Source organism: Neodiprion lecontei, chromosome 2 (genome assembly GCF_021901455.1).
Source record: "Neodiprion lecontei isolate iyNeoLeco1 chromosome 2, iyNeoLeco1.1, whole genome shotgun sequence".
In the NCBI taxonomy this organism is placed as follows: domain Eukaryota; kingdom Metazoa; phylum Arthropoda; class Insecta; order Hymenoptera; family Diprionidae; genus Neodiprion; species Neodiprion lecontei.
In genome coordinates this window covers 25,087,568-25,114,094 of record NC_060261.1, presented here as the reverse complement: position 1 = coordinate 25,114,094, position 26,527 = coordinate 25,087,568, and the positions used below count along the sequence as shown (strand labels likewise).

At 37.8% G+C, this 26,527-nt stretch overlaps 1 protein-coding gene across 10 annotated transcripts in view; it reads right to left on the bottom strand.

Annotated features, from left to right (window-relative positions):
• Positions 1–26,527, bottom strand: part of LOC107223796 (potassium voltage-gated channel subfamily B member 2) — a 114,010-nt gene that overhangs the window by 19,187 nt on the left and 68,296 nt on the right. For 9 of the 10 annotated variants that reach the window (XR_006902691.1, XR_006902692.1, XR_006902693.1 and 6 more), the window contains 2 exons: positions 8,822–8,905; positions 6,386–6,892 (listed from right to left, as the gene is read on the bottom strand). Coding sequence is in view for 5 of the 10 variants with exons in the window: in XM_046730662.1 (XP_046586618.1) it covers positions 6,386–6,892; positions 8,822–8,905 (591 nt within the window). In the remaining 5 variants the exon portion in view is untranslated. The remainder of the gene's footprint in view (positions 1–6,385; positions 6,893–8,821; positions 8,906–26,527) is intronic. The other variant, XM_046730660.1, reaches the window with a different exon arrangement.

The following is a 26,527-nucleotide window of genomic DNA, read 5'->3' as shown; positions in this document are numbered from 1 at the left end:
GGCGGACGCGATTCCCGCTGGCGGCCGGCGCGCCGCAGCCTCCCCGCTCACCCCGCCTAAACCCAACCGAGGCAACCGCGAGAGACCAGCTAGCGACGAGGGAGCACCACCCCGCCCAACCCCAGGACCCCGTAGAGCTGCGCGGAAGACGACATCGCGATCTAGCGTTAAGTTCTGCGCCGCGCCGCGTCGCGACGACAGGTGCGCGTCAAGTTGCGCAATCTCCGAAATCGATGACACATCGATTGTTGCGCATTCTTAGGGTGATGACGTCACGAAGGATTAGCGTGACGAAATCGGCGTTGCGGCCGATCGGCCATCTGAGATCACTCTAGTTCTGGCGATTGATCAGGGAGGTGACGTTGCGTTTGATTAGTTAAAGGGGTTGAGTTGTTGCGCGAAAACGTTCGTTGCGTTGCGAGGCATGATGGACGGACACCGACATGAGGGAGTGGGAAGCTTCGTGAGCTGGATGTGGAGCGGTAAGCGTTGCTGATATCCTAGCGATCGAATTTCGAGAGTAATTGAGCGAGGGCTTGTCCGAGAAAGGATAGCCGTTTGTAATTTGCGTGTCGAAAAATCCTTGAAATTCGTTTGCCGATTATTTCGTTTGGTGACCGTAGCCTGAGTTGCGCGTACTAACGTCGAGCCACGGTTAAGCGACCGGGAAGGTTGAGTAGAGTCCCGGGATTGAGTCGCGGCAAACCTACGGTAATTTGAGTGTAACCAAATTCCGTTACACTGGGTCACGTCGAATCAGTACGACAAAGTATAACTTCTCGAGTAGGTCGCGAGTCGTCAAAAGGGAAGCGTTCGAACTCGCGAACCGTGTTCCGACGTCACCGAGGAAGTTGAGCTCGGATGCGTGATAACAAGATTGTTTTTTTTTGGTAGAGGACGGTCGCGGGCAGCGCGACGAGTCCCCTTTTTCGTTTGGGGTTTTGCATTATTGGTTAATAGTAAAGTGGCGATTAGCGCCCGTAGGCATAAGGAATTTTCTAGATTTGTTACCGATCGCGGTTAGTGCGTCGATCGAGATTTCAGTTTAATTTTTGTCGAGTCGTTTATTATTAAGTTGGCGATTAGCGCCGTAGTTGGTAGAGGACGGTCGCGGCTAGCGCGTCGAGTCACCCGTTGTCTTTAGTTTTGAATTATCGTTTATTTTTTTCAGACCGCGACTAGCGTGAGAAGGCATAAGAGGCCGTTTAGATTTAGTCCCGTTTTCTTTCTTCTTTTCTGGTATGTCATTCTTATTTTCTTTAGTTTGTTAACTCTAAGTAATTGAGTATGAATCGCGAATAGCGAATTACGATTTATTATTTTTATTGCTTGGTATTTTGAATCACGAAGAGCGACTGTTGGATGATTATTTCTCTTGTTCGGTATGTGGAATCGCGAAGAGCGACTTTTGAAGCATTATTTTTTTGGTTTTGTATTACCGCTGGCTGGAAATATATTATTTGAATTTTATATTAACTTGACAAAATAACGTGTTGACGTACGTGTTTCGTATCTCTCTCTACCCAAAAATTACCCCTCCCCTCTCCGCCGTACTGAGGTACCGAGTATATGGTCGCGTTATATCGCATTACCGATTTCAAGGCGTGTTGATCACGCCAGGCGCCCAACAAATTTCGCGATATTGTTTTAGGTCCAGGGTACATCATGGACGCCAAATTATTGTGCACGTGGTAAGTTCTCGGTCATTTTCTCCGAGTGAACCGTGAGCAAGAAAAATCCACGTCACAATTTGTAAAAGAGAAATCCGTTCACTTCACGGCTGCTTATGGTAAGAGCCTGCACTGCCATACCGACTGCTACCCCGCTCGACTTTTAGTGGGGAAGGACGGTAGGCAGAGGGCCGGAGAGAAATGGAGAACGAGTATTACTTTCTATTCCTGTTTATAGGATAGGAACGAAATATGTTATATTATCATTCTGTTTATAATTTCACGTATCGTAAATAAAATCCCTGTTTATAGGCAGCGAACAACTCGATCTCACTTTACTCAACCTGATGCGAATACCGTCCTACATATTTCATAATATTTGAACGACCAAAGAACACGGGCGTAATAAGTGGCAAAAATCGGTACTACTAACTCTTGGCTGAAATCTGCCCCAACTTTGAATTTCGGTATTTCGTCTCCTTCTCTCTTATTTCTTGGGCGGTACGGCAAGTGTACGGGACGAACGTGAACCCCAAATTCGAGTGCCCTAGGCCAGTTCCCCAACATGGACAGGCCAGACCCGTGAAGAAAGGCAGATGTGAGTGGGTATGCAAGTGATGTTGCAGTTCTGGCAGGAGTGTAACTGAAACGGAGCCCGTGGGCTAATCTTGAGTACTGCAGTGGAGGGTCGCTGTCTTTCGCTCGCTCGTCTTTTTCTACCCACGTCGTCTTCGAAAAACTGTTATCACTCAATGGTGTTTCGTGTACAAATGGCGTTCCTCGCACGGTAGCGCCGAGCAAGGCCAGATTTTCTCGTGTCTTCTCGACCCTATTCAGCTTCGCTACGCAGGTTCGGGGTTTATTGTGACCACGGTCGTATACACAGATCTGGGCACTCCAGCTGTAAAACCGTGCTCGAAAATGAAGCCGATGTTGTGAATTTTCGCCGCTAGCGCTAGTGAGGGAGAGGCCTACTTAGGCCATGTTCGTAAATTGACTGCCAGTACTAAAAATTCCCTAGGACAGAGACAGAGCTGTCCATGAACTCGGCAGCGCAAAAGAGATAAAAGATTACTGACAGTACTGTCAGTCAGTTTTCGAATACGGCCTTAGCACGCAAGCGAACGGATAAAAAGACGGCTGCCCTATATTCCTCTCTTTGTTTCACACCGGCCTCGGAAATTGCAGCGCTCCGGTCTTTGGTGCACAAGTTGAAAAACACAGGCTTTAAGACGGTCACGCTGCGTTATATAGAAAGAGGCTTGGAGTGCCCAGACCTGTCTATAAGACCGTAATTGTGACGCATGACGTGTGCATGGTGGTGCAACGTCACAATCTATCTTCGTTGGAAATATACAACGCTTGACTTTTGCTCAAATATTCTTCAGCCGATTGCATGTTTGATATACTACAGGCAGATCAGTGGTATGAATTAGTTTAATTTCACTGGATTTTTTTGTGACCAGGTAAAGCTTTCAGATACTATTGCCAACCTGTTCCATGAGACACCATATTTGAATTGCATAATTGCACTTTTATACCGGCCGCACAACCAAATCAGTTTAACAGATGCAAACAAGCTAATAAATTCATTACACCTACCTATTCTCCATCGAATCAGGGCATAGATTTACATTGGGTAATAACCTCTTACATGAAAGAAATTGAAGTAGCGGTAACTAAAACAGGTGTAATAAAATCAAAAAGAGTTGTGTGTGTTGTCTTAAAACCATGTTCATAGCTAGTTAGGTGCAGTATGTGAATTTGTATTTTATATGGTGCAACGTGAGGGAGACGCGCAAAAACTGAGTTTTTAGTGTATGGCAAAATATTTTATGGCAGTGCATTCAAAGAAAGCAATTACTGCAATAATGACGAATAGGAAAACGATGTTGGAACTTCGACAAGCAGAAAATGTTTATCAACGTTCGGCGAAAGTATCTCAGACGAGCAGCAAAGAGCAGAAGAAATTCATCATTTTTTTGAAGCTTAAGATGATGGAAGTCAGTCAATCTAACGTATTTCCTATGCCTGATCATAATAGAATTCAGTGACATAAAATAGATACGTGCCACTAGCTTACTTGTAGTATATCAGTTTTGCAATTAAGTCCCGAGTATTTGGGAAAAAATCATAATATCTCGATAACTGCGTGAATTCCTGCGATGAAGATCTTTGGAGACAGTTTTTAACTTAGTTCAGATCGAGACGGTGTTTGTATGCTAAAGTAATGCAGGATCCACAAAGAATCGAAGTCTTCGACTACTTTACCATTTTAATGAAGCCATTTGCGATCCAACTCACTGTAAACTAATCATGTTCAAATTTATTAGATTCGATGATGCAGCATTACCATCACAGTTTTGAACACTTTTCCGAAATCGTGTAATCGTAGAGCGCGTTTTACAAATCTCAATTTATGACAGCAAACGCTAATCTGTTAGTAGAATCGTGTGAGGTGCGACAGTTGCTATCTAAGTCAGGCAGGCTTCTGGCATTATAGAGATATTATAAATAGCGTGGCAAATCTGCAGGGGTAAGCATAAGTGGAAAGTTCGTGTAAATAGAAAGTGAGAGAGAATCGAGAGAATTTCATACGTTACTGTAAAACTTAGCTAGTTATATTCAAAAGTAATTAAATGCTTATGCTGTTGAAAAATGTTATATTGAGAGCGGGCAAGAGGGCGATAACATGACCTCTACGCAGTAACACACTGCCCACAGTGCGCAGGACTGTGTAGAAGATGATACATAGCATCTCTCGATTTTCTCTTTCATTTTATGGGCAAATCGGCTATACCTGGTGCCATTGCCATACTTGCTTACTGTATTTATTTATAATATCTCTACGTGTGGCATACGCCATGCACGGTTCCATGTGAAACTCCACAAAAAATTATATGTAACTCCGGTTGTTTATCTACCGGCGCGCTGTCGTTCGCATTGTTTCCCTTCCCTCTGTATCCTCTCTGTATGTAATTTCGGCTCCTTCGTTTCCCTATGTACACTTTGTTTCATATCTAGAACGGTTCTAGGACTAAATCCCCTGGATTGATTCTCCCCGGACTGAATTTACCGAACAAATTTTCCCCGGAAAAAATCCCTTCGGACAAAAACTCCTCAGTCCGAATGACTCTCAGATTAAGTCTCCCTCGGAATGAATTACCCCCGAGAAAAATTTAAATTTCGTAAGTTTTTTCGAACACCGGGTATATTTATTTATTTATTTTTATTAATTTGTTTATTTTAATTAATTATTAATTTAATTTATTTTTAATTTATCATCATGGAGATTTTACTAAGGAGACATTTTTTTGGGAGAGATTTTAGCTGTGGGGAAATTTTGTTCAGGGGATTTTCACCCGAACAATGTAGCCGGGCAAAATTTAGTTCACGGAGATATAGACCGGACAGAAAATCTCCCTGGAAATAACCCCCCTGCACAGAATCCCTCTTGAAAAGATCAGGACATGACCGCCCGAGTAGAAATCCCTTCTGCACAAAATTTCCCCGGAGAAAATTCCCGTCTAGCAATATTTTTTCTGCGCTTATTAGATCAATCATTACATTAATCAAATCATATATATTAAATCAAATTGTATGTGTACTAGATCTTATGTATCAACTCATTTGTACGATTAATTTTATTTAATGTATCAATAAATGGATAAATGAATGAGAAATGTATGTATAATAATATTCGAGCGGAGGAATAGTTAATGAAATTGTGAAAAGAAATTTCATCCAGGCGGAATTTTCGCCGGGAGAGTTTTGTGCTGAAGATCTTATTGGGGAGATTTTGTCAGGGGTGATTTCCTGCAGTGGGAGGGGGGCGGGTGGTGTCATAGGAGATTTTGTTCCGCAGGGATTTTGTACGGGGTAATTTTGTGACTGGGATATTTGACCGACCGCCATTTCAAATCATGTATCAAATCATGAATACAAGACAAGAAAGTTTACTGTACATTTGGGGTCAATGAAACTGAGACGATTCATTTTTTACACTAGACAGTTATGTTGGCAATACAGAGAAACCTACAGCGCTACAAACTCAATCTCAATAAACATAACATAACCCATGACCGTCGAATCTAACCTTGGAATACTGAGGGGATAATGACTTGTTGGATTGACACGTATTCTAAGGTTAGATTCGACGGTCATGGGTTATGTTATGTTTATTGAGATTGAGTTTGTTTTTCTCTCGGCCGATTGTGGCGCTGTAGGTTTTATTGTGTTGCCAACATAACTGCCTAGTATAAAAATTTAGCCTCCTCAGATTCATTGTCCCCCAAGTGTACTTTGCGGCTCTATACTGACAACGAAATATGCAATATCAGGCTTTCTCTAACATGATTTGTTCAAATGTAAGTATTACATGTAAGTTCTGGAATATCATCTCAGTTTAAGAAATGTGAAATCATTCAAGCACACTCTTGCTTCGATATTTGGGGTGCGTTTCGATATTAGCTCCCAATGCTGTCAGCAAACTTTTATCTGTTTTGTGCTGCCGAGTTCATGAGTAGCTTTGCCTCTGTCCTAGGGAGTTTTTAGTGCAGGCACCTAATTTCGGAATGCACCTCTAGATATTTTCAACGTCACGTACAAGTAGTAAGGTTTAAGGTCAGAACCTGGGCGAAAACACACACATTGCATGTGACATGCGGTAAATTCGAAAATTTTTGGTGTCTTGAAAATGTTATGCATATACTTACTTGTTGAATCCGAGTTTTCTTATGCTTAGGTACAGAGGTATCGCTGAAATTTTCTTTGCCATCTTCATTCGGTGGATTTAATGTCTGCGCGGGCTGCTCGGAAGATTGTACATTGGATATGTGTAGCAGAACGCCTGTTGTCGTAGACTTCGTCGTGTTCGTTGAAGTGGACTGTTGACGATGACAGCTGTTGCACTTGTCTGTACTTTCCAATGGGTTTATGTACAAGTTACTATCACCTTCCTCCGTGAGGTCACCTTGAGAATTGAAAAAATGTGTGTGGCAACTGGCAAAGGTATCCGTGCTGTCCGCGCTGCATGACTCGTTATTATTTTTAAAACATGAATTCGAGTAATTGTCTTGATTTGGTGAATTCTGATTGTATCCGAAACTGTTTGATTCTGCATTGCTGTCGCGCAGGGCTCTCAGTTCCTGGCAAACTGGATTCCGGAAATCACTTGTAGCCAAAGGCATGAGATTCTCAGCATCTCTAAAATCCTTATACGCCTAGAAAGACAGAAGAACAATTCGTATGTTAGAAAATTGCCACGTTTTACATTCAGAATCAATACTATTTCATTTAATGTAGATAATGTATACATCGCGTATCTAATGACATCAGGTCGTAACCGCAGAGAATTTGATTTTAGTGGCAAAAGGGTGTATAATTTTTTTGGTTTCGCCATTCGCTCTGAAAATTATCAAGACTCATAATTCAATCGAAATTAAACGATTGAAAATATAAACGCAAAGGGTCGTACGTAAGGCAGATACGACCTTTGTCCGTTACTAAGTACATGAAAAAGAGATTAAAACAGATGATCGTAACAAACATTTTGTTTTCTTCAATCGTTCTAGCAATCATTGAAATGCATAGATAAATTGAAATATGCAAAAATTCAGAAATCTTATAAAAAAAATTCTCGAAGACAAAAACAGAAGGGCATGATCGCCAATTTTTTGTTTTGCTTTTGCAAATGTTCTAAAGACTACTGAAACGCATAAACAATTAAAACTGACAAATTTGTACAATGAGAATGTAGATTTTCTGAACGTCGATTATCCAAATCGTCAATTATCAGAATGACAGGAATAACAATAATAATTTTTTACCCCCTTATGCAATTACCGTAGTAGATTATTTTTTCAATTTCATCAGGACCAAAAGATTGTATCTGTTAGTATATACAACCTTTTGCTTTTAGTTGATGAATTTATACTCGAACCCAAAAAAGTTTAAAAAGAATTTTTTTTAGTAGATATGACCTTATGAAAGGAATGGACATAGGTTTTTATGATTGAATTAGTAGCGGAAGGTCGTATTACTAGTACATTCGACCTTTTGCTCTTAATCAAACTTGTTCACTTTCAACGTTTCTGACGATACTTTCACGTTTTAAGCCTAGATACGATATCAAAAATACACACTCTTTTGTCTTTTTCAACAGTTAAAGGTCATAAGGTGAAGCTTACGACCTTGTACCATTAGATCCGCGAAATGTAAACATGTATGTACATGAACTTATTAAGAATCGAGCGAAAACCTTTAAACTAATAAATTAGACGATCCATAGTAAACTAAACTAAATTAAACTATTGGTGAGCTAAAAGGTGTAAATTGCTGCCACAAATATTTTTAGGTAAATATACAGATCATCGTAACTCGTGTTTCGTTGTTCTAGACAATTACTTGAGGGTACTATGAGGTACATGTGAAACTATGCCATGCCGTTAATGGACTGGATTTTATATGATTAAGCATATCCTCCACGACATAAAAACGTAGCAAACGTGTCTTAATAATTTATCGGACTTGTTATACAGCTAAAGTATTATGTCATTGCACAAATTTCCTCTGAGATGGAAGAAATCAAGGCGATTGTGTGGTCAAATCGGCAATCTGCGAAGTAAAATACCATGTATTTATAGACTACTATACAAAGCTGAGCGAAGTCAACGAAAGCCTGTAAAATGGAAAGTAAAAACGAATTAGAATATGTATAATATATAATCAATAGTACATTACTTGTTTCGAGATTTGTTCTTTTATTAATCGGTGAAATAACAAAAATTTCAGCGATATTGTGGCGGGCTTATTAGTTATAATACTTGTAAGCTATACGATTATACTTAAACTGAATTGTATCAAATAATCACGTGATTAAACAATCGAAGAGAAGCGGTAGGCGCGTATAACGCAAAGTAAGCCAAGGATACCTGCAGAGTTCGTTATTTTTTCAATCTATTTTTGTGTCTGGCTAATTGCCGACGAACAGAAAATAGGTGAAAATGACCCATTACAGTTACGACCCCACTTTTTGGCCAATTAGTAATCCCTGCGATTAGCTAAAACATAATATTCTTGTAATGATTGAATTACGTTTTGTTTTGTAAGTATACTGGCAATGAGTAAACTATACGGATGGATATGCATACCTTAGTAGTACAGAAACAGCATTCGAATTCACTAGGCAGTTCTTCAATTTTGTCAAATTTTCTGGAATCCTTCTTCTCTTCATCCTGCAACACCAAATAGTCGTCAGCTTTTTTTCAAAGACGTGTTATTGGACAGAGGAGGATCGATTTTACAGAAATCAGTTCTACAGGGTAAATGTTCTACAGCCTCGTTTCTACAGAATATTTTTGTACAGAGTAGTTTTCTGGTTTCATACGTCCAACACAATATCCGTTCCACACAAGGCATATTCAACACATACATAAATTCAACACAAATAATTTAAAATAAATTACATTATAAAATTGATAATTAAATTTATGATTCCATGATTACTGTAAATGTATGTTGTGTCAAACACAATCTATAGAAAATATTATGTAAAAAAATTTAGGCAGAAAAATATTCTGTGGAGAGATATTCTGTACAATAATATTCTACGGAACAATTTGTCTGTAGAACTAGGTATATTCTGTAGAAAAATGTTCTGTAGAAAAATTATCCTACAGAATAATTTATACAGGATTATTTCTGATTTGAATGTCGAATTTCTTTCGGCAGGAAAATATTTCCGAAGAAGATATTCTGCAGACCATTTACGTGGTAAAATTAATTTCTGTAGAATTGAACCGCATTCTTTGGACAACTGTGGTTGGATTAATTTGAAGGTAAAGCATACAATATAAACAACTAAGCAAGAAAGGATAAATAATCACAGTATGTGCGTTTTGAAGGTAGCGATTTTATTACCTGTTGCTTTTACACATGGAGAGGTTGATTGAAAAACAATTTTACCGTCACAGCTAATTAGCTCGCTAATCATTCAGTTTTTAATTAGCATGAGTTAGACGAGGAGATACTGCACATAAAAGTTACGCGGTGACTACATGTTACCAATTTGTGGCAGGTACTATTACTATCTGATCGTCTTCGAATATTATTTCCGTCATGTGCCTACACGCCGTTATAATGATATAAAAATAGTCGGTTCCTAGGTATCTAAGTTTATGATAAATCGTTAAAATAGTATAAGAGAGTTGTTTCGTGTGACGCACCGAAACATAACAGTCTCCACAAGGTCAGAAGAAGTGGTCAGGCGTTTTAGCACCTAGAATAAAAATGCAAATAGAAATATAACACGGATTAGAGACGCCCTGAGATTCCAGATAAAATATATATGCATGGTATTGGGATTGTCACATTGCAATGCCTCATCTGGTGGAAAAAAGTCAAACTAATGCAACCAGACTGACAGCTGACAGTGTTTTTTCGCGTGTGGATAGCAGAACAGATATATTATTGATTATGTTTCATTACCTTATGTGACATGAGTAATTTGAAACCCCAAAAATCACAACTTGCCTCCATTAAAATTAACCCTACAACTCATGAGTGGGGTGCGAATGCACCCCACGCGAAATTTGAACTACGCTCCTGAAGTAGCGAGCGATATTATCGACTCCTGATCAGAACCATAATTTGAACAAATGAAGGTCTGTGAGTAGTGTCAGGCTGTCACGCAGTGTGGTCTAAAACCGTGCGTGGGGTGTGTACAAACTGTCCTCAGTTTACGTTCAACTTTTGTGGCGGTAAGTTAATTTCATATTTTGTATTAAAATCAACATATTGTATACATTATTACGTAATCTGAGTATAATATTCAAACATATTATTTAAGGATTGGAATAAAGAATAACCATTTTAAAAAATTATACAGATAAGAGGTAGCAGAGGTTGTCGATACACTGCAAGAAAGAGAGGGTATTGAAGCACCGGATATTCCTTCTGACGACGAAGAAGATCGCAAAAGCCATAGACATTGCGTTAAGTACCGCCGAGCCATGCGCGATTGTGCGGCAATTGATTAAATTCTCGTACAGTATTTCGTCTTTTCAAGTTAGTTTAACTTTTTATACGAATTTATGCCAAAAGAAACTCTGGAAACACAATTTTTGGTTTTTGAATTTTCGCAATTTTCAATGGCCCAAATAAATATACTTTTTCAAAGTGCATAAACCGACAATAATTAGTTTTTAATAATCTGATGTCTCCCCTTCAAATCATCGCTTAAAATTTTGAGTGCGGTTGAACAGTTGAAAAATTACAAATTTCCATGTAAAAAATGAGCCTTTTGCTGATTTTTCGCGCTTAAAGTATTCAAATAGGTTTTTCATTCGCTAAATGTAAACAATATCAGATTTATCACACAGTATTCTCTTCCTTATGAAAAAACGATAAAACCATGTATGAGAGTCTGTTCATCAGCATAGGGCCGATTTTATGATCAAGAAAAGCGTGAGTTGCGTTCGAACCCCAGTCATGCAGTTGAAGGTAAAAAAATATATTCATGAGGTGTAGGGTTGAAAACTTAGGTTATGTGGTGATAAAATGGCGCCGACAACCAGGCTCTGACGTCATGTGGACATTTTCCAATACATGTAGATAGATTTGTCGCAAATAAATTGATTGATACGGTTAAATTAATAATTAAAAAAAAAAATTGTACTTGTATAAGTTTTGCAATACCACCTCATGTACACACTTTTGGTGAAGGGTAGTCACTGTATCCTACAGTGTTCTTTTCGACAATATTTGACATAGAATCCACCTATTTTGATGAAGTCTTGTCATTTTCATGTTTTCTAGAGGTTCTCTAAATAAATTGAGAGAGCTATTCTTAGATAGAGCTCAAATTAAGCGTTTCAGATTAGTTCCTGCCTGTAGAACAACGTTCTTTTTCCGTGTGTACCTTCTAAACTATGAAATATATGTATTGTTCTTATACATGTTTTTACCCCCAAACTTGTTTTGTCTCGTATTATTATAGCTGCCTGCAAGACTACGGTTGGCTTCAATTTGAAATTTTTCCCTTATCAAGAAAATCCGTCATTGACACTGAATCTTATGTTCTAGGAATAGCAAGATGAATATGTCTAACGTTCAAACTTATTTGTATGACTAAGTAATTAATAGAAGTATCTTCGAATCATTCGACCGCGACCGGTTTTTCAGTATTTATCACTTCTTGGCCCATGTGACGTTTTTCTGGTGAACTTTGAAGTCAAGTAAGTACGAGAAAGAAAGTAGCTGCCATAGTTATTTATTCTTCAATAATGTTCTGTCAGATTTCTATTAGTCCTCTTTGAATTCGGCTAAAGGAGTTTGAGAGTAAACTTAATCATGTCATACAAGCAGTACAGTTGATCTAATGAGAACGCATTGGGGCTGGTAGATGAATTCGTCTTTAAGGGAGTTCTATCGGTACGTAGGTAGTCAAAACAAAAACTGTCTTACATTTGACTTTTCAAAAATCATAATTTCTGAAAATTATTTATTTAGTCTTCAATTCACAGGAATCCTTTGAAAAATATTAATCGTTAAAAATGTTCGTTAGATATTCTTTGCACTATTAACCCTTTGAGTCACACATTATTGTGCTGAGTCAACTTTTATAACAGGATAGTATTCTGTGTTTAGGACGCTGATTACGAATCTGAAATCAGATTTTTTAAATTTAAGATAGTGTACCCCATATGTTGGATGAAAATTTCAAATCTAATTAAATCTAGTCAAAAAACTCGATGCAGTGGTTTTCGGGGTCGTTGAGTACAAATCTGAAATCGAATTTAAAACATTCAAGATGGTGGATCCAATATAGTACATCTAATATGGCGGGAGAAAATTTCAAATTTGATCGCATAGGTCGAAAAACTCTACGCAGGAGTTTTCGGGGTTGCTAATTGGATTCGCCATACTGAATTTTCAAAATCTGATTCCAGATTCATAATCAGCGAACCCAAAAACAACTGAACAGAGTTCAGTTCGATCGAATTTGAAATTTTTGTCCGCCATATGGACTCCGCCATCTCAAATTTCAAAATCTGAATTCGGATTCGTAATTAGTGATCCCAAAATCTTAAAATTCACGTAAAACATGTATACATATATATAAAGGGGTAAGTTTACCGGAAATGAATTAATCCTTCAATATTCACGATTTTTTTCAATCAATTTGTTTGTAACCGTAATAATTTACATTATATTATAATAATTACTCTCGAGTATTAAATACCTATAAGCGCACCATCAGAAATAACGAAAAAAACAGCAAAGAAATATTTTAAAAAAATTTCGAAATGTACAAAAAATGGATATAACATAGGCGGTAAGAATACTTACCACTATGACTCAAAGGGTTAAAAATGGTTTCATCGAAATCTAACCGTCAATTATTGGGTGCCAAGCGATTGAACGCGATGAAAAAGTAGTTTGCCACGAGTAAATGTTGAATGATGCAGAATATGTATAATGTATCTTGGCCCACACGCACCCTCGAATCACAAAAATTGAACCGATTTATCTTTACTTTATTTCTTGTAGCTACCCGTGTTTCAATTTTTATCCTTTTCTAACCGTCAATTCATTTTGGGATAAAACTCCCTCAACTGTTTAAACATTAGGACAGATTTATAGTTAATACGACACTGCAAGCAATTGCGTAAGTTAAAAAACAAGTTTGTAATATTTGAGCATATGCTGCACACGTACAAGCGTTTATGCTGTTAAATTGTTTGTATTGTTAATAAGCTGCTGAATAGATGAAATTTACTTACGATGATTAACTATAATAAGCTTACTAAAAATTAGTATCATTTGAACGCATTGCATTTATTACAAACAAGTAAATAGTGTATTTGAACATTTTTAACAACTATTAAAGCGCATTCATATTATTAGGCGGCCGTTCTTCTCTTTCAGGATCACGTGAAACAATTGTTGCGCTTGATCATCTGCAACAGAATAAAAATTGACCAAAATTTAATTCCAAGTCAAATATTTTCTCAATAAAATTTGGTGAAGCAATAGTAATTAGAGATTTACTTATTCACTAATTTAATAATATAACCTGTAAGTAGCAAGATATGGATACACACGTGTGGTTATATTCATTCATTTGCGAACTCCATTGTCCATTTCATGAAATCGTTGTCCAATTTATGATCTATTCTTAACGAACGTAATTTTTTTTCATATGTTCTGCAGATAGAACTTGCACTTTATTCATCAAATGGAGGATATTCTTCTACTTGATGATGTTGGTAACTATAGTACATATACGTGGTGGGACTTCGCCAGACACATTTTTGGTAACTTCAGGTTGGATGATTACCAAAATGTACCCTGCGAAGTTTTTAGCGCGCCTAAAGATTCAGAAAACACAAATGAATTTGAAAATTTATTTCTTCCGAATACGTAAAGTTGAACTATAATTTATTACTATGAGAAATACTTTAAGCTTCCCCACAAATATTTAGCAGATCCGATTGAAGTTCAGAACACTACTGAAACTCGTGAGTGATTGTATGGACCTATTTCACGTGCCCCGGTGTTTGAGTATCAATATAAGTAAATCTTTAATTTTTACTGGATTTTCAAAGTAAGGTGGATGACTGTCCATTATATAATATAATTATATAATATATAACCATTTGAGTACCAAGGCGTCATGGCGGCGTCAAGCGCGCTCGTGCTGCAATTGCCAAAATCGGGAAATAGCGTCATAAAGTAATTCAATGTTCTTGGAGTCTTAGGTAAAAGTTTACTTTTTATTAGTGCAGGAATTTGTCGTACGTTGGTATCGGCAAAGTCAAGTGACTCTTTCAGCATACAGAACACGAAAAAGTCACTCAAGCGTTGTCGGGAAAGTGCGAGTGCTGCGAGGCGTCTCTGCAAGAGCGCTGTCTCGGATGCGCAGTGTCGTGCAAACCATAAGATTAGCAACTGCGATTAGCTGTACGCGTGAAAAAAAAATCGATAAAGACAATTGAAGGTGAGTCAGCCATATTTTCTGTAATAAACTCAATCGTATTTTATTTATTGAACCCATCCTTTCCCCACACAATTTATATTCATAAAGGCTCAGAACTCAGGTGTAAAAACTTTTGAAAGTATGGGTTCTAAGTATTTTTGAGGTCTAGGAATTCGATTATGAACATAAAAAGTTATTTTTGACTGCGCATTTATATGGTTTCGAGCCCTCGAAACTGACGAATTTTTGATCATTTTCTGAAATGGCGTCATAGAACTAACTATTATCTTCTTTCGGCGGGCTGAATTTTTCTATTGAAAAACATTGAATGATAATATTTTTGAGTTCAAATACACAATTTCAAATATTACCGAGTAATTTTTGTTGTATGAGCTTCAGTTATACTATATAATAAAACGCATTTATTCTGTAATTCTTGAAATTTCTTGCTTGTACTAAAAAATTGTATTATTCAGTGTTTAAAGGAAACGAAAATTCCATCCCGAAAAAAGAAAAGGATAGTTTATTCTATGACGCCGTTTGAGAAAATGACAAAAATTTTGTCGACTTCGAGGGCTCAAAAGTGCAATGAAAAAAATGGTTCGGGATTTACAATAATACTGTTATTGTTGGCAAGTTATAGGTATATTTGTGAAAACATATTCCTTACACAGGAAATACAATAGCTCTTTTAGAAAACTCTGATTCCTGTAAAGTTCATACTAACATGACTAGTGAAGTATTTCTAATCTAACAATCATATAGCTAGTTAAGGTAGAACAGTTTTTTCCATGTAAGCGTACTGCGTTTTTGTGAACGAAACTCAATCGTCTAGCTAGCTTAGCCACTCTAACATAAGTACAGTAGACGCTCGATATATGGCCCTGCCGCGGGGCCCGAGGAGAGGTAAATTCTCCGAAATGGATAGTTGCTAATCGCTCCCACTGCTGGCGTCGAAAACAAGAGCCGTGCGCGGTGGGGGGTGACAATGCAGCGCATTGGAAGATGGACGCGCTAAGGTGGGGGCTGCATTATTTGTGTGAATAGCCATTTATCTAGCGCCTACTGTAGCTGGAAATGTATCGCTTTCGACGCGACCTCACTGCACGCAAAAATCTTTTGCGATGGAAGAGTTTGTGCAGCATAAAGTTGGCGAATGGAATATTGGTGATCTAATACCACCATTTGAAATTAAGTCTGTTCTCACTTGTTTACAGTTTGTGAAACATGAGTTTTTTTCCTGTATAAGCACACCTCAATCGTACATAACAATAAGCGAATGTATGTAGGTTAGGACGATCATCATTTTCTTGAATATTTACTCAGTGACGTAAATATAATATTTTGATATCGATAACACATAATTGAAATAAATATTGGCGATTATGAAACATATTGGTTGACAATGTCCTGTGATCCGAATATCTCCTGCTGACACCAAACCCGTTTTTTAATCAAGTAACTAGCTTTACGAGCATGGGTCGGTTCAATGTCCTGTAATCTATCTATATAAAATGAATTTCTAATTGAGACAAATTCCTTGGGCTTGTACATACTTATGAAAATCTCTACTTTACCTAAACGTATATTTTTACAAATAATTATCCCTATACTGAGAAAACTGTTTTCTACCAAACAACATTATATGTATATGCTTGCTTCGACTGTACTAGTATGGCTGGTGTTCGTCTACCTCGCGTGCTAGTACTTATAAGACAACTATACTAGATGGTTGGTATACTCATAACTCGTGATCGTGAACTCAGCTATACTACAGTATTGCTGATGAAGAGATACTTGTCAGACTCACGGAGCTGTTGGCTATACTCGTATGTCTGTCATGACATAGTGGTAAGCTTACGCCAATGGTATTTTGTCAGTCATATTTTCATGGCTTTGTTGCCTAGATGGCATCACAGTATCATATTTTCAAATACAACATTGCCGTAACAATACTAATTATAGCTAGAATCGGTACATTTTATATTCAGTGTGTATGAATACGCCGAGAAAATATCTTTTTATGGTCATAATAGGATTCCTTGACCGCAAAATTATTTAAAACCTATGCTTTCAAAAGTAAATATTCACTTGAGATACCATAAACATTGAATTACTTTATGACGCCATTTAGCGAATTTAGCACTTACGGCACGGGCGCGCTTGACTCCACTATGTTCATCTATCAACTTGGAGACATTTTTTTTCAGACAAAATATGGTGGACACACGTCGGATATCGCAAACGCTATCAACAAAAACACGTCCCAGGGAAACGACAGCAATTTTTTTACCGTCGGAAATTTTTCAACCAAATTTTCACCCAATATAGGTAAAATATCATACTTTCAAAGATATATGAGGGATTCTCCGTCAACTCGGCCACTTTTTTTTCGACCATCTCAGATCTGCCCCATAATTCGTTACATCAAAGTACTACTAAAAGATACTATATGTGAATTTTTTCAGATTTTTTAATTCATTATTTCAGAAATTGCCGGTTTTTTTAAAATGAATACACCTCGGAATCTTGAAGTATTGAAAAAAAATGACTCTCCATAAAAGTTGTAGTTTTTTGTTAGCTTTCGAGAGGAATTTATTCAAAAATTTTAAGTTCCGGTAACGCTGATTTTTTACCAAAAAAGGAAGAAATTATTTTTTTTATTCAAAAAGGACCCTTTTTTTTGCTGAAAAAATTACAGTCTTCTAATATGTGTGACAATATCGCCAAAAAAGCGCCAGAGTGGCACGGGTCGAGGTTCTAGGGTAAAAAAAATGAAGCCACACAAATTAATTTTTTTATGCCGGAACCTCGACCGAATTTATGTGGCTTCATTTTTTTTACCCCAGAACCTCGATCCGTGCCACTCTGGCGATTTTTTGGCGATATTCTCACACATATTAGAAGACTGTAATTTTTTCAGCAAAAAAAAGGGTCCTTTTTGAATAAAAAAAATAATTTCTTCCTTTTTGGCTAGACCCATTAGTCATCCGTTATGGGATGCAAAATTGTGTAGGCTTTCAAACAAATACCTTATTTAGCAGTTTGTGTCAATATGTGATTGACAAGCGATCGTATAATATTTCGTAGTATTAAAGAAAAAAATTACTATGTATGCGCCGATGACACCTGTTAGTAAACTGACAGATTTAATCCATTCTGGGTAAAAACTAGATCAATTTGTGAAAAGAGTTTGAAAACTTTATATAATTAGGTTGCTTATCGTTATCATTTATTTTGAATCTGCTTAATCGAATGATCTCGAATTAATAATCAACATTGGCGAATTTGGAGCTCGCAAATGAATAAAAATAGAATGTAATTATTGAATAGGGGACGTTCAGGTTTCTCTAATGCCAATATTCCCTTCTCTGCAATACTGTATGTGTGTATATACCAGGAGAATTCCTTGAGGTTTAACGATGTAAATGATGCTTCGCCAGCCGATAGGCAATCATGGACTTATAGGCTGAGCGCAAGGTGAGTCTGACAATGAGTTTCAGCAGTATAAATCAGCGGGGTGACACAAGTTTCCCCTTCCACTTTCTTATTTGAAACCTTAGACGAAATTCTATTACCACAACAAGAAAAATAAATGTTACCACGTAAATTGACTAGTATAGCATTGATATAATAATAACGAATAAAGGAAATTTATCTGCTTTTCTATCTCGAGAGTGCGGTGTGATAAAATTGTGTTACTAACAAACGTGAGGGAAAACTCAAAACTACTAACCTTTGGTTACTTCGTCACCCAGCTCGATTCAGGTGGTAATGCTTTGTAATACATTATCGAATAAGGGTCCGATCCTAAAACATTGAGTGTCACCCCGCTGGTATGAATCTTCGGAAGAGTACGTGAGGTAACATATTGGCCATATTGACGAACACTGTTTGCACGCGTGTGCGAGACGAAAACGAACATTGTAAATATGCGAGGTAGAAAAAACTTTGGCTCTATGATGCACACGGTATTTTATGTAACAGAAGTATAGTTTACAAGTTTGTTTAGGGTTCCGTACTTCAGAAGGAAAAAACGGAACCCTTATAGGATCACTTTGTTGTCGGTCCGCCTGTCAAGACCCTTTTTCTCAGGAACGGGTAGAGGTATCAAGTGGAAATTAATATCAAACACTAAGGTTTACGTTTACACCCCTAGAGGTGTAAAAAATTCAAGCTTCTAAGTCACCGTAATCAAAAGATACGCCCATTTAACTCACATATTTTTATATTCGCAAACTCACCCATCAAAACCTGTAGGGTACTTCCCGTTGACTTGGAATCATGAAATTTGAAGAAAAGCAAGGTCTCACAGCACAAGTAAAGGAAAAAGTCCGAAATAGTTAATTTGTAGTTATATAAAAAAAATATAAAAAAAAAAATTAATTTTGTACGGAACTCTCAGGGCGCGAGTCCTATTCGCACTCGTCTGGTTTTGTTCATAGTAGAGTACAAAGAAGTTTATTTTTATTTCCTGTATTAAAAAGATGGTCCTTTTGTGCACTGTCATAAAAACAATAACTTTATGTGTAGAACGCAGGCAAAAAAGATACGTAAACCACATTTCCGTTACATAAATTATTTTAAAATACCTATTTCTTTTCGCATGAAACTGCTTTATTTATTATTACGGATTTGTTGTGTCGTTTTGATTGAATTGTCTGATACATTATTTGCAAGCATGATATTGGATCTAATGTTCATCTGAAAGAATAATGCATTTTGTACTTTTCAAATCAAATTATGAATTAACTTATTGTTGATATGCAGAACTAATATTATATGAGGTAGACTGTTCATGAAGTGTAAAACCATTTCGTAAAAAGAAAGTAAATTAGATAAAGTGGGTACGGTATAGATGTGCATCTAGGAGCTTTAGTTGTACTGCGAGTTCGTTCCAAGGTGTTTTTGAGGATAACGGTGGAGAACGGAAAAAGTGAAATATAGAGAATTAATGCACATTTAGCATGTGTAAGTATATAAGTTTTATTATAAGATATGTGATGGTCGAGTGTTAAATAATGCATTACAAATAATTCTTCATTTGTAACTAAGTAATACTACACTACAGTGGATACAAAATAAACATGTGCTTTTTTAATTACTTTTCTGCGGAATAAGCATGTAGGTATGCACTATTTTTCTGAGTACAATATATCTAGAGGAAACGGTGAAAATTGGTGTATTAAGTGTCCGACTACGTATGCACGACTTTCGATGAATTTTCATGAAGGCTGATCACGTGATTACCTCAAGTTTTTCTGCCAAACTCGGTTTATGGAGATTATGGTAGATGATGCTAATTTGTTTGGTTCAAGTAGATCTGAAGTAGTTGATACAGTGATTCCGGAATGCTCGGAAAAATTTTATTGTTAACTGATTCATCGCTTATAACTGCCACGGGTCATCGTGAAAACATAATTTAAATTTACCTCTTGTCGCGGGAGAGTTTATTTTCTGGCACTGCATGTCCCGTTTTGAGTAAGGTGGCTCCCTTGCCTTGTAGCGTCGACTGAAGATATGTAAAAATAGCAAGCTTTGGGTTATTTTTCGTAATGGTTTGCCAGGTGTGGCCGCGTTTGAGGGTAATTCTACTACCCTACACTTACCAACTCGTCTTATAAGTTCGCTGATCTATATACTAACTGGATGCGTTATGGTATAGGCAGCCTTGTAATTATTAGAAGCCATGTTGCTTGTAGTCAATTTGTCAAGTACACTCTGACGACTCACCCGTCTCGTATATGTAATATGTGGCTAAATCAAGAAGTAAGATTAAAGAGAAGACTGATGTTGGTTATGAAGTACTGTGGTTCAGTACGCGCCACTCGCAGCGTCGCGATACCCGTAAAGATTCAAGAATTATGGGCAGTTCCCTGAACTTAGACCATATAGTGGAGACCGGGACACGACGGAGCCCCAAAAAATTTGGAAAAACAAGTTTCTGTTTAATATGTGTTGAATTAAAGTATGTAACATTCTTTTAGGGAAATAAAAAATTTTTTCAGAAGTTTTTAATAAAATTATATTTTTGATAAAGGTAATTTGTTCCGGAATATAATTTTTTTTGCAATATATATTGATAGATAATCGATGATTAATTCAATACAGGTAGAATTAAAGGATACGGATACATTAAAAAAAAAAGTACAAAATTTTGTTCAATTTTTGAAAGGGGTCCGTCGTGCCCCGTATTTAATTTTTTTTTTTTTAAATATGGCTAATAATGATGAATTTATTCGAGATCGATCAAAACAACTTGTATCCGGTGCTCATAAGCCACAAAAAATAATTAGCGGCTTAGGGGGTTCGTCGTGATCCGGTCTCCTCTACTCCTGGACCGCGCATCGCCTATGCTCTGGCACTGAAGTGTTGTGATAAGTTACCGATGCAACAGAGAGATTGTAGATATAAGGAAAATAACGTTGTCACATCTACTTGCAATGTTATCGGATCTGTTATTATAATCGAGCTATAATCTGTGTGAAATAAATTTGCTGTCGCGTGACGTTCAGGGTTGCCACTTTTCCGAGTTTGACCCAGAGCAGCCCCCTGACACTCACCACTGCTCGTATACTAAAAAATTGTACGCGTTTTCTCCCCGTTTTTTAGTTCCTCTGCGTGGCGCTAGTAGACTTTTGACATGCTCGCTGCCCTCGCTGACCGCGCGCAAGCTCGTCAGGTAACTACTAGCGCCACTAGTGGTGGAAATTGACGGCAGAATTGAGGGACATTTTGCGAACCACTTTTAGCAGCGTGTGTCAGGGGGCTGACCCAGAGACTCCGGGTTTTGGCTACTTTACTCCGGGTTCCGGGTGGAAAATTAAATCTCCAGGTAAAACGTATGACATTTGCATTTTCCGTTTTATTTTCACCGTTAACGGCCGTAAGACCCATAAGTCGCAAAATATGATTTACACTTGTTGGTAAAATTATAATTTATGATTGAGAGTTGGCAGCATTGGTGTATGCGCAGGCGCAAAATATATACATATATTACTGGAACATTCCAGAACGTGCGTCACTTCCTTCAGAGAGGTTAAAAATGTCTGTGTAACACCACATGCTGCTGAGAGCAAAAAAGAGATTAAATAATAGAAGGCTTGAAACTAAAAATATATCCAAAGATATCTTGCGCATCCTTGCTCAGTGCGAAGCGTAATTGCATTAATCTACATTATTATCAACTACTTATATCTGTGTACATATATAAATACACTATTCTTAGGTATTTTCTAAATATCTCGTGTCTCGTGTCCACTTATTCTCCACACAGCCCTCTCCGAATTCAACAGCACTATTAACAGTAATAACAATTCAAACCCCCCTCCTCCTCGATCCCCGGGTCAGCAGTTGGCGTGAGCTGGCAACCCTGGAACCCTGGTCACGTTGATAGACATTTATGAGCTCAGACTACGAAAACAATAAACAATGGAATTTAAATTTGTTTCAATCATTTAAAGGTAATGACTCGGTCTTGTTGGGTTCATCATTGGGGGCGGGGGCGTCTGATAATAAATGTTTTCAAGTATCATTTCACAGGTATATGTATAAATGGTTTAAAGTAGCAGAGGACGTCTCTAACCGACGATTCTATAAGGTCAACACAAATAGAGCATTGTTTACGGGTTCGTTATCCTTGGCTGGCAACGCATATCTCGAGCGGGATGGCAATGCGCAATCCAAGAGTATATGGCCCAACCCTCTAACCTTAGAGCATGTATAAGCGTCTAACACTAAACCCAATTTACCGTAAAGGAAAATGGCCACCAAATGTTGCTGCCGCTACGCGGCGCTCAGAGTCGTGCTGATAGTGTGCTTCCTAACCTTGACACGTTTTTAAGATACGTAATGTATAACCGATGAATAGTTATTTGAATTTTTTATCTTGCCAACTCTACCATATTCCTTTGCATTGAATATTTCGATCCGTTGTAACAGTTTCGTCCTGGTCGGTTCGAGTTATTCTTAGCAGTGGTTGCAGCCCCTTCTAGCCGGATGCTCAGATTCGACCAGGGTTCAGTTTCAGGTGAAGAGAAAAAAGGGTAATCCAATAATTGAACACAATGATATTCGATTAAGACGGTAGCAGCAATTTATTTAACTCGTCATTTGGATTTCTATGAGGCAACAGAAATACTGTGCAGGTGCTTCAGTCATCTTCGCGATAATATTTTATATCTAACTATAGCTACGAACTTTTAACGAAACCATGTCAGGAGATATTTTATTACGTGGATACGGGACATACGAATCAGTCTGAGTAACGTCGAGTTTCGTAGGCACGATGTGAGCAGCAATCTAAACGTCTGAAATTCGGAGCCCTGTTTAGAGTGTACGCCGGTATCCTCCTGGATTGACCATAATTAGTGGTCCTTATATCGCGCCTTTATGCAATGTTCCGTTATTAATAATGAGATAGACCAAACGAAATCGACTTTCGATAATTCCCAATCTCTCTCATCGGCTGCATCGCCAGTCATTGTCACATAATTCATATAGAATTAAGCTCTCATTGTGTATCGGACCGAAAACAAGGTGGCCGAAGGCCTAAGGCATTAAAGCCATATTACTGATCTGAATATGGCACTTCACTAGCCAATGACGATTGACACAGTTATTCCAACTTGAGGCACCTAGGCTGGAAATGGATGTGCTTCACTCGGTCTGGCGATAATTGGAAACTTTTTGATGGCAGTCGGTCGAGCGGCGCTATATCATCCCGCCTGGCGGCATTGGTATCGCGGGCGGCGAGCGCACCTGGCGGATATTCGCAGTGCTTGACCGACAGAGTTCGATCAACTGCAAAGGGATGGCGGAAGCGGTTGGGTTAATTGGGTTCGGTACGATAACGAGCAGGACGGAGATAGCCGGAATAAGAAACGGGCGTATACAGACCAGACTAATATATGACTTTACAAGGGTCTGGAAAGGTCGTGGGCGACTGTCAGAACGCCAATAGTCACGCGTTTGCTTAGTTTGAAAATTGCAACGCCCTGTTCTATGAACACAATTGTCTACGTCTCGGGAAGGAAAACCTAAGTGGTCAAAAACCACCCCCGCACTCGCACATGCCACCCTTATTGAGAGAAACATATGAGAAAACGCTTCTAACGTCAGTTAGCAAGCTACAGTCAGACAGACCACACATATCCTGCATATGCTCTTTAAATAACATTTCTTGTAAAATATTCAAATACATCGTGATTATAGACAACTGCGTCGTGATTATTTTTAACAAGTGTCAGGACCCTTCCGTACATTCCTACACATACAGACAACTACGGAGTCTAACCGGCCAAAGCTACTTCATACAAGAGATATGTGCCAGCGCGGCTGATTGTGGGTAATGCGCCTGATGAACTGGTACCACACCAAGATTTGATATTCTACTTCTTCATTATACCCGTATCCTTCTTCTTGCGGTGCATTACCTACAATTCTCGAATCTTTCTTGCTGCCAGTAGTGTTTTTGGAACTGTCAAATTTCGCAACCAAAATTATTCCTATTCGTATGAGACAAGTTCACTCCCTAATCTTACTTCCTGGGCTCTATATACCTGAGTACAATAAATTTTTCGTAAGGTGCTTGTGCTACCAAACAAAAAAGTGATTTATAACATACTTGAAATATGACAATGGTGCTGGTTTTTTCATATGGGCAAGTCCACCAATTATTAACAAATGAACGGGACGTCTAAAAATCGATTTGTCTGAAATTATTACCTCTAGTAGTATCTACTAAGATTGAAAAGTTCACCAAGTTTGAGCCTTCTAGGGCTTACTGTTCGCGAGAAATGCCACATCCAAGTTTATTATTTTGACTCAATTGAGGTTTAAGCGTGAATTGTTTTCGTATCGTTATCGAAAGAAAATAAAATTATGAGAATATAGGTATCTTATGTGATAAATTCTCACCTTTCCGAATGTGTTATTCATTTCTGGATAACTTTTCAAAATTAATCTCAAAAACACGTTATGCGGCAAAATGCCGCTTTTTTCATGCGCCACCTAAATTTAGGTATTTCACTTTTGAGTTCTTCATGTGAAAGCTGAGATTTTTTCAGTAAGGTGCTCAAATTTTTAGAGTGAGACGGCCGTAGGATCTCGCATGAGCTACGTCCAATTGCTAAAGGTCTATTAATAATATGTTCTTTCTTTTTGGAATTCAATGGAATGTTTTTATTTCTTTCTTTCAGATATCTGTTTATTAGTGTAGCGCGAGAAAACGGTGAAACTTAGCATGTTCAGCGAAAGACTGCGCAGACGCGAGTTTGTCGTCTACTCATTCTTTGGCGAACGAAAAAATCGCCATAGTACGACCGATGAGAGTCAATCTATTTAGCGCCTACGCAGTCGGTCGCTGAGCTTGCTAAGTTTTACTGTTTTCTCGTGGTATACTAATAAACAGAAATCTGAGAGATGATGATGCAGTTGCCTCATCAACTACCGCTAGATACATCTGGTGGTCCACAATTCAAAGAAACAAAAACATTCCGCTGAATTTTAAAAGGAGAGTACATATTATTACTAGACCTTTATCAATTGAACGTAGCTCACGTGAGATCCTACAACAATCCCACTCTAAAAATTTCAGTTTCGTACTGAAAATATCTCAAAACTCAAAAGTAAGATAAATTTAGGTGGCGCATAAAAGAAAGCGGTTTATTTGCCGCACAACGTGTTTTTGAGACTGTTTTCGAAAAGTTATTCAGAAATGAATAACATACTCGGAAAGGTAAGAATTTATCACATAAGATACCCGTATATTCATAATATTTTTTTCTGCCGAAAACGATACGAAAACAATTCGCGTTTAACCTCAATTAGGTTGAAACAAGAAACTGGAATGTGGCACTTCTCACGAACGGTAAGTCGTAGAAAGTTCAAACTTGGTGAACTGTTGAATCTTACAAGGTACCCTAGGTAGGTCAACCCCTTCGATTTTGATCTACTGCCTATATGTTGTAGTGGATCGAAAACTAAGAAACACGTATATTTTTTTATCTGCTCATAACCGGTTTAGATGGATGAGAACGACCCGCTAAGATGGGCACCCAACGGGATGATTTCTTGATGCGCTTGATGGATTTGAATGAAACCAAGCTGAAATTTTTCTATCGATGAATGAAACCCCATCTTTGGACGTTGTTTGCACCCCTCTAAACCGTTTATTAGCAGATAAAAAAATATACGTGTCTCTTAGTTTCCGATGCACTAGAACATATATGAACTGTTATATATCTATAGGTATGTATACATATAGGAGCGGGAAGGGAGTAAAGCAAAGAGACACACGATGTGATAGCTTGTGTTCCTTTATTTCGACTGCCTCATCGTTCCGATCACCGATGCCTCCTGTGCTACAGGTCGACATACACATACAAGCGTGGCAACCTCGCACTTATCAATTATCTCTCTCTATCCTAATATCGACTTCTACATGAACTGAATCAAAATCAGAGGGGTTAACCTACCTAGGGATTCTTGTTAGCACACAAAGGGTAAAAATTTCAGATAGATCAAATTTTTGTCGTCCCGTTCATTTTTTGATAGTTGGTGGACTTGCCCATGTATTTGTTATTAAAAATATAATACAAACGTGTTTTCTTTATAAGTTAGATTTATAAAATTTCATCTATACTCGTATCATGATAAAAAATAATGGCAAAAGTATTACAAAAATATTACTGTGAAAATGGATAATACTTACTTGAAGAGTTGAAGGGAAGATATTTAGAAAAAATTAAGGTTTTGGTTAAAAAAAACTATAGGTTAATGCCCTTGACACTATCAATATGTCGAGCGGAAGATGGTTTCTCTGATATCAGCTGACAGTTAGATACGAGGACCGGTCAGCATCTCGCGATCAGTCAAG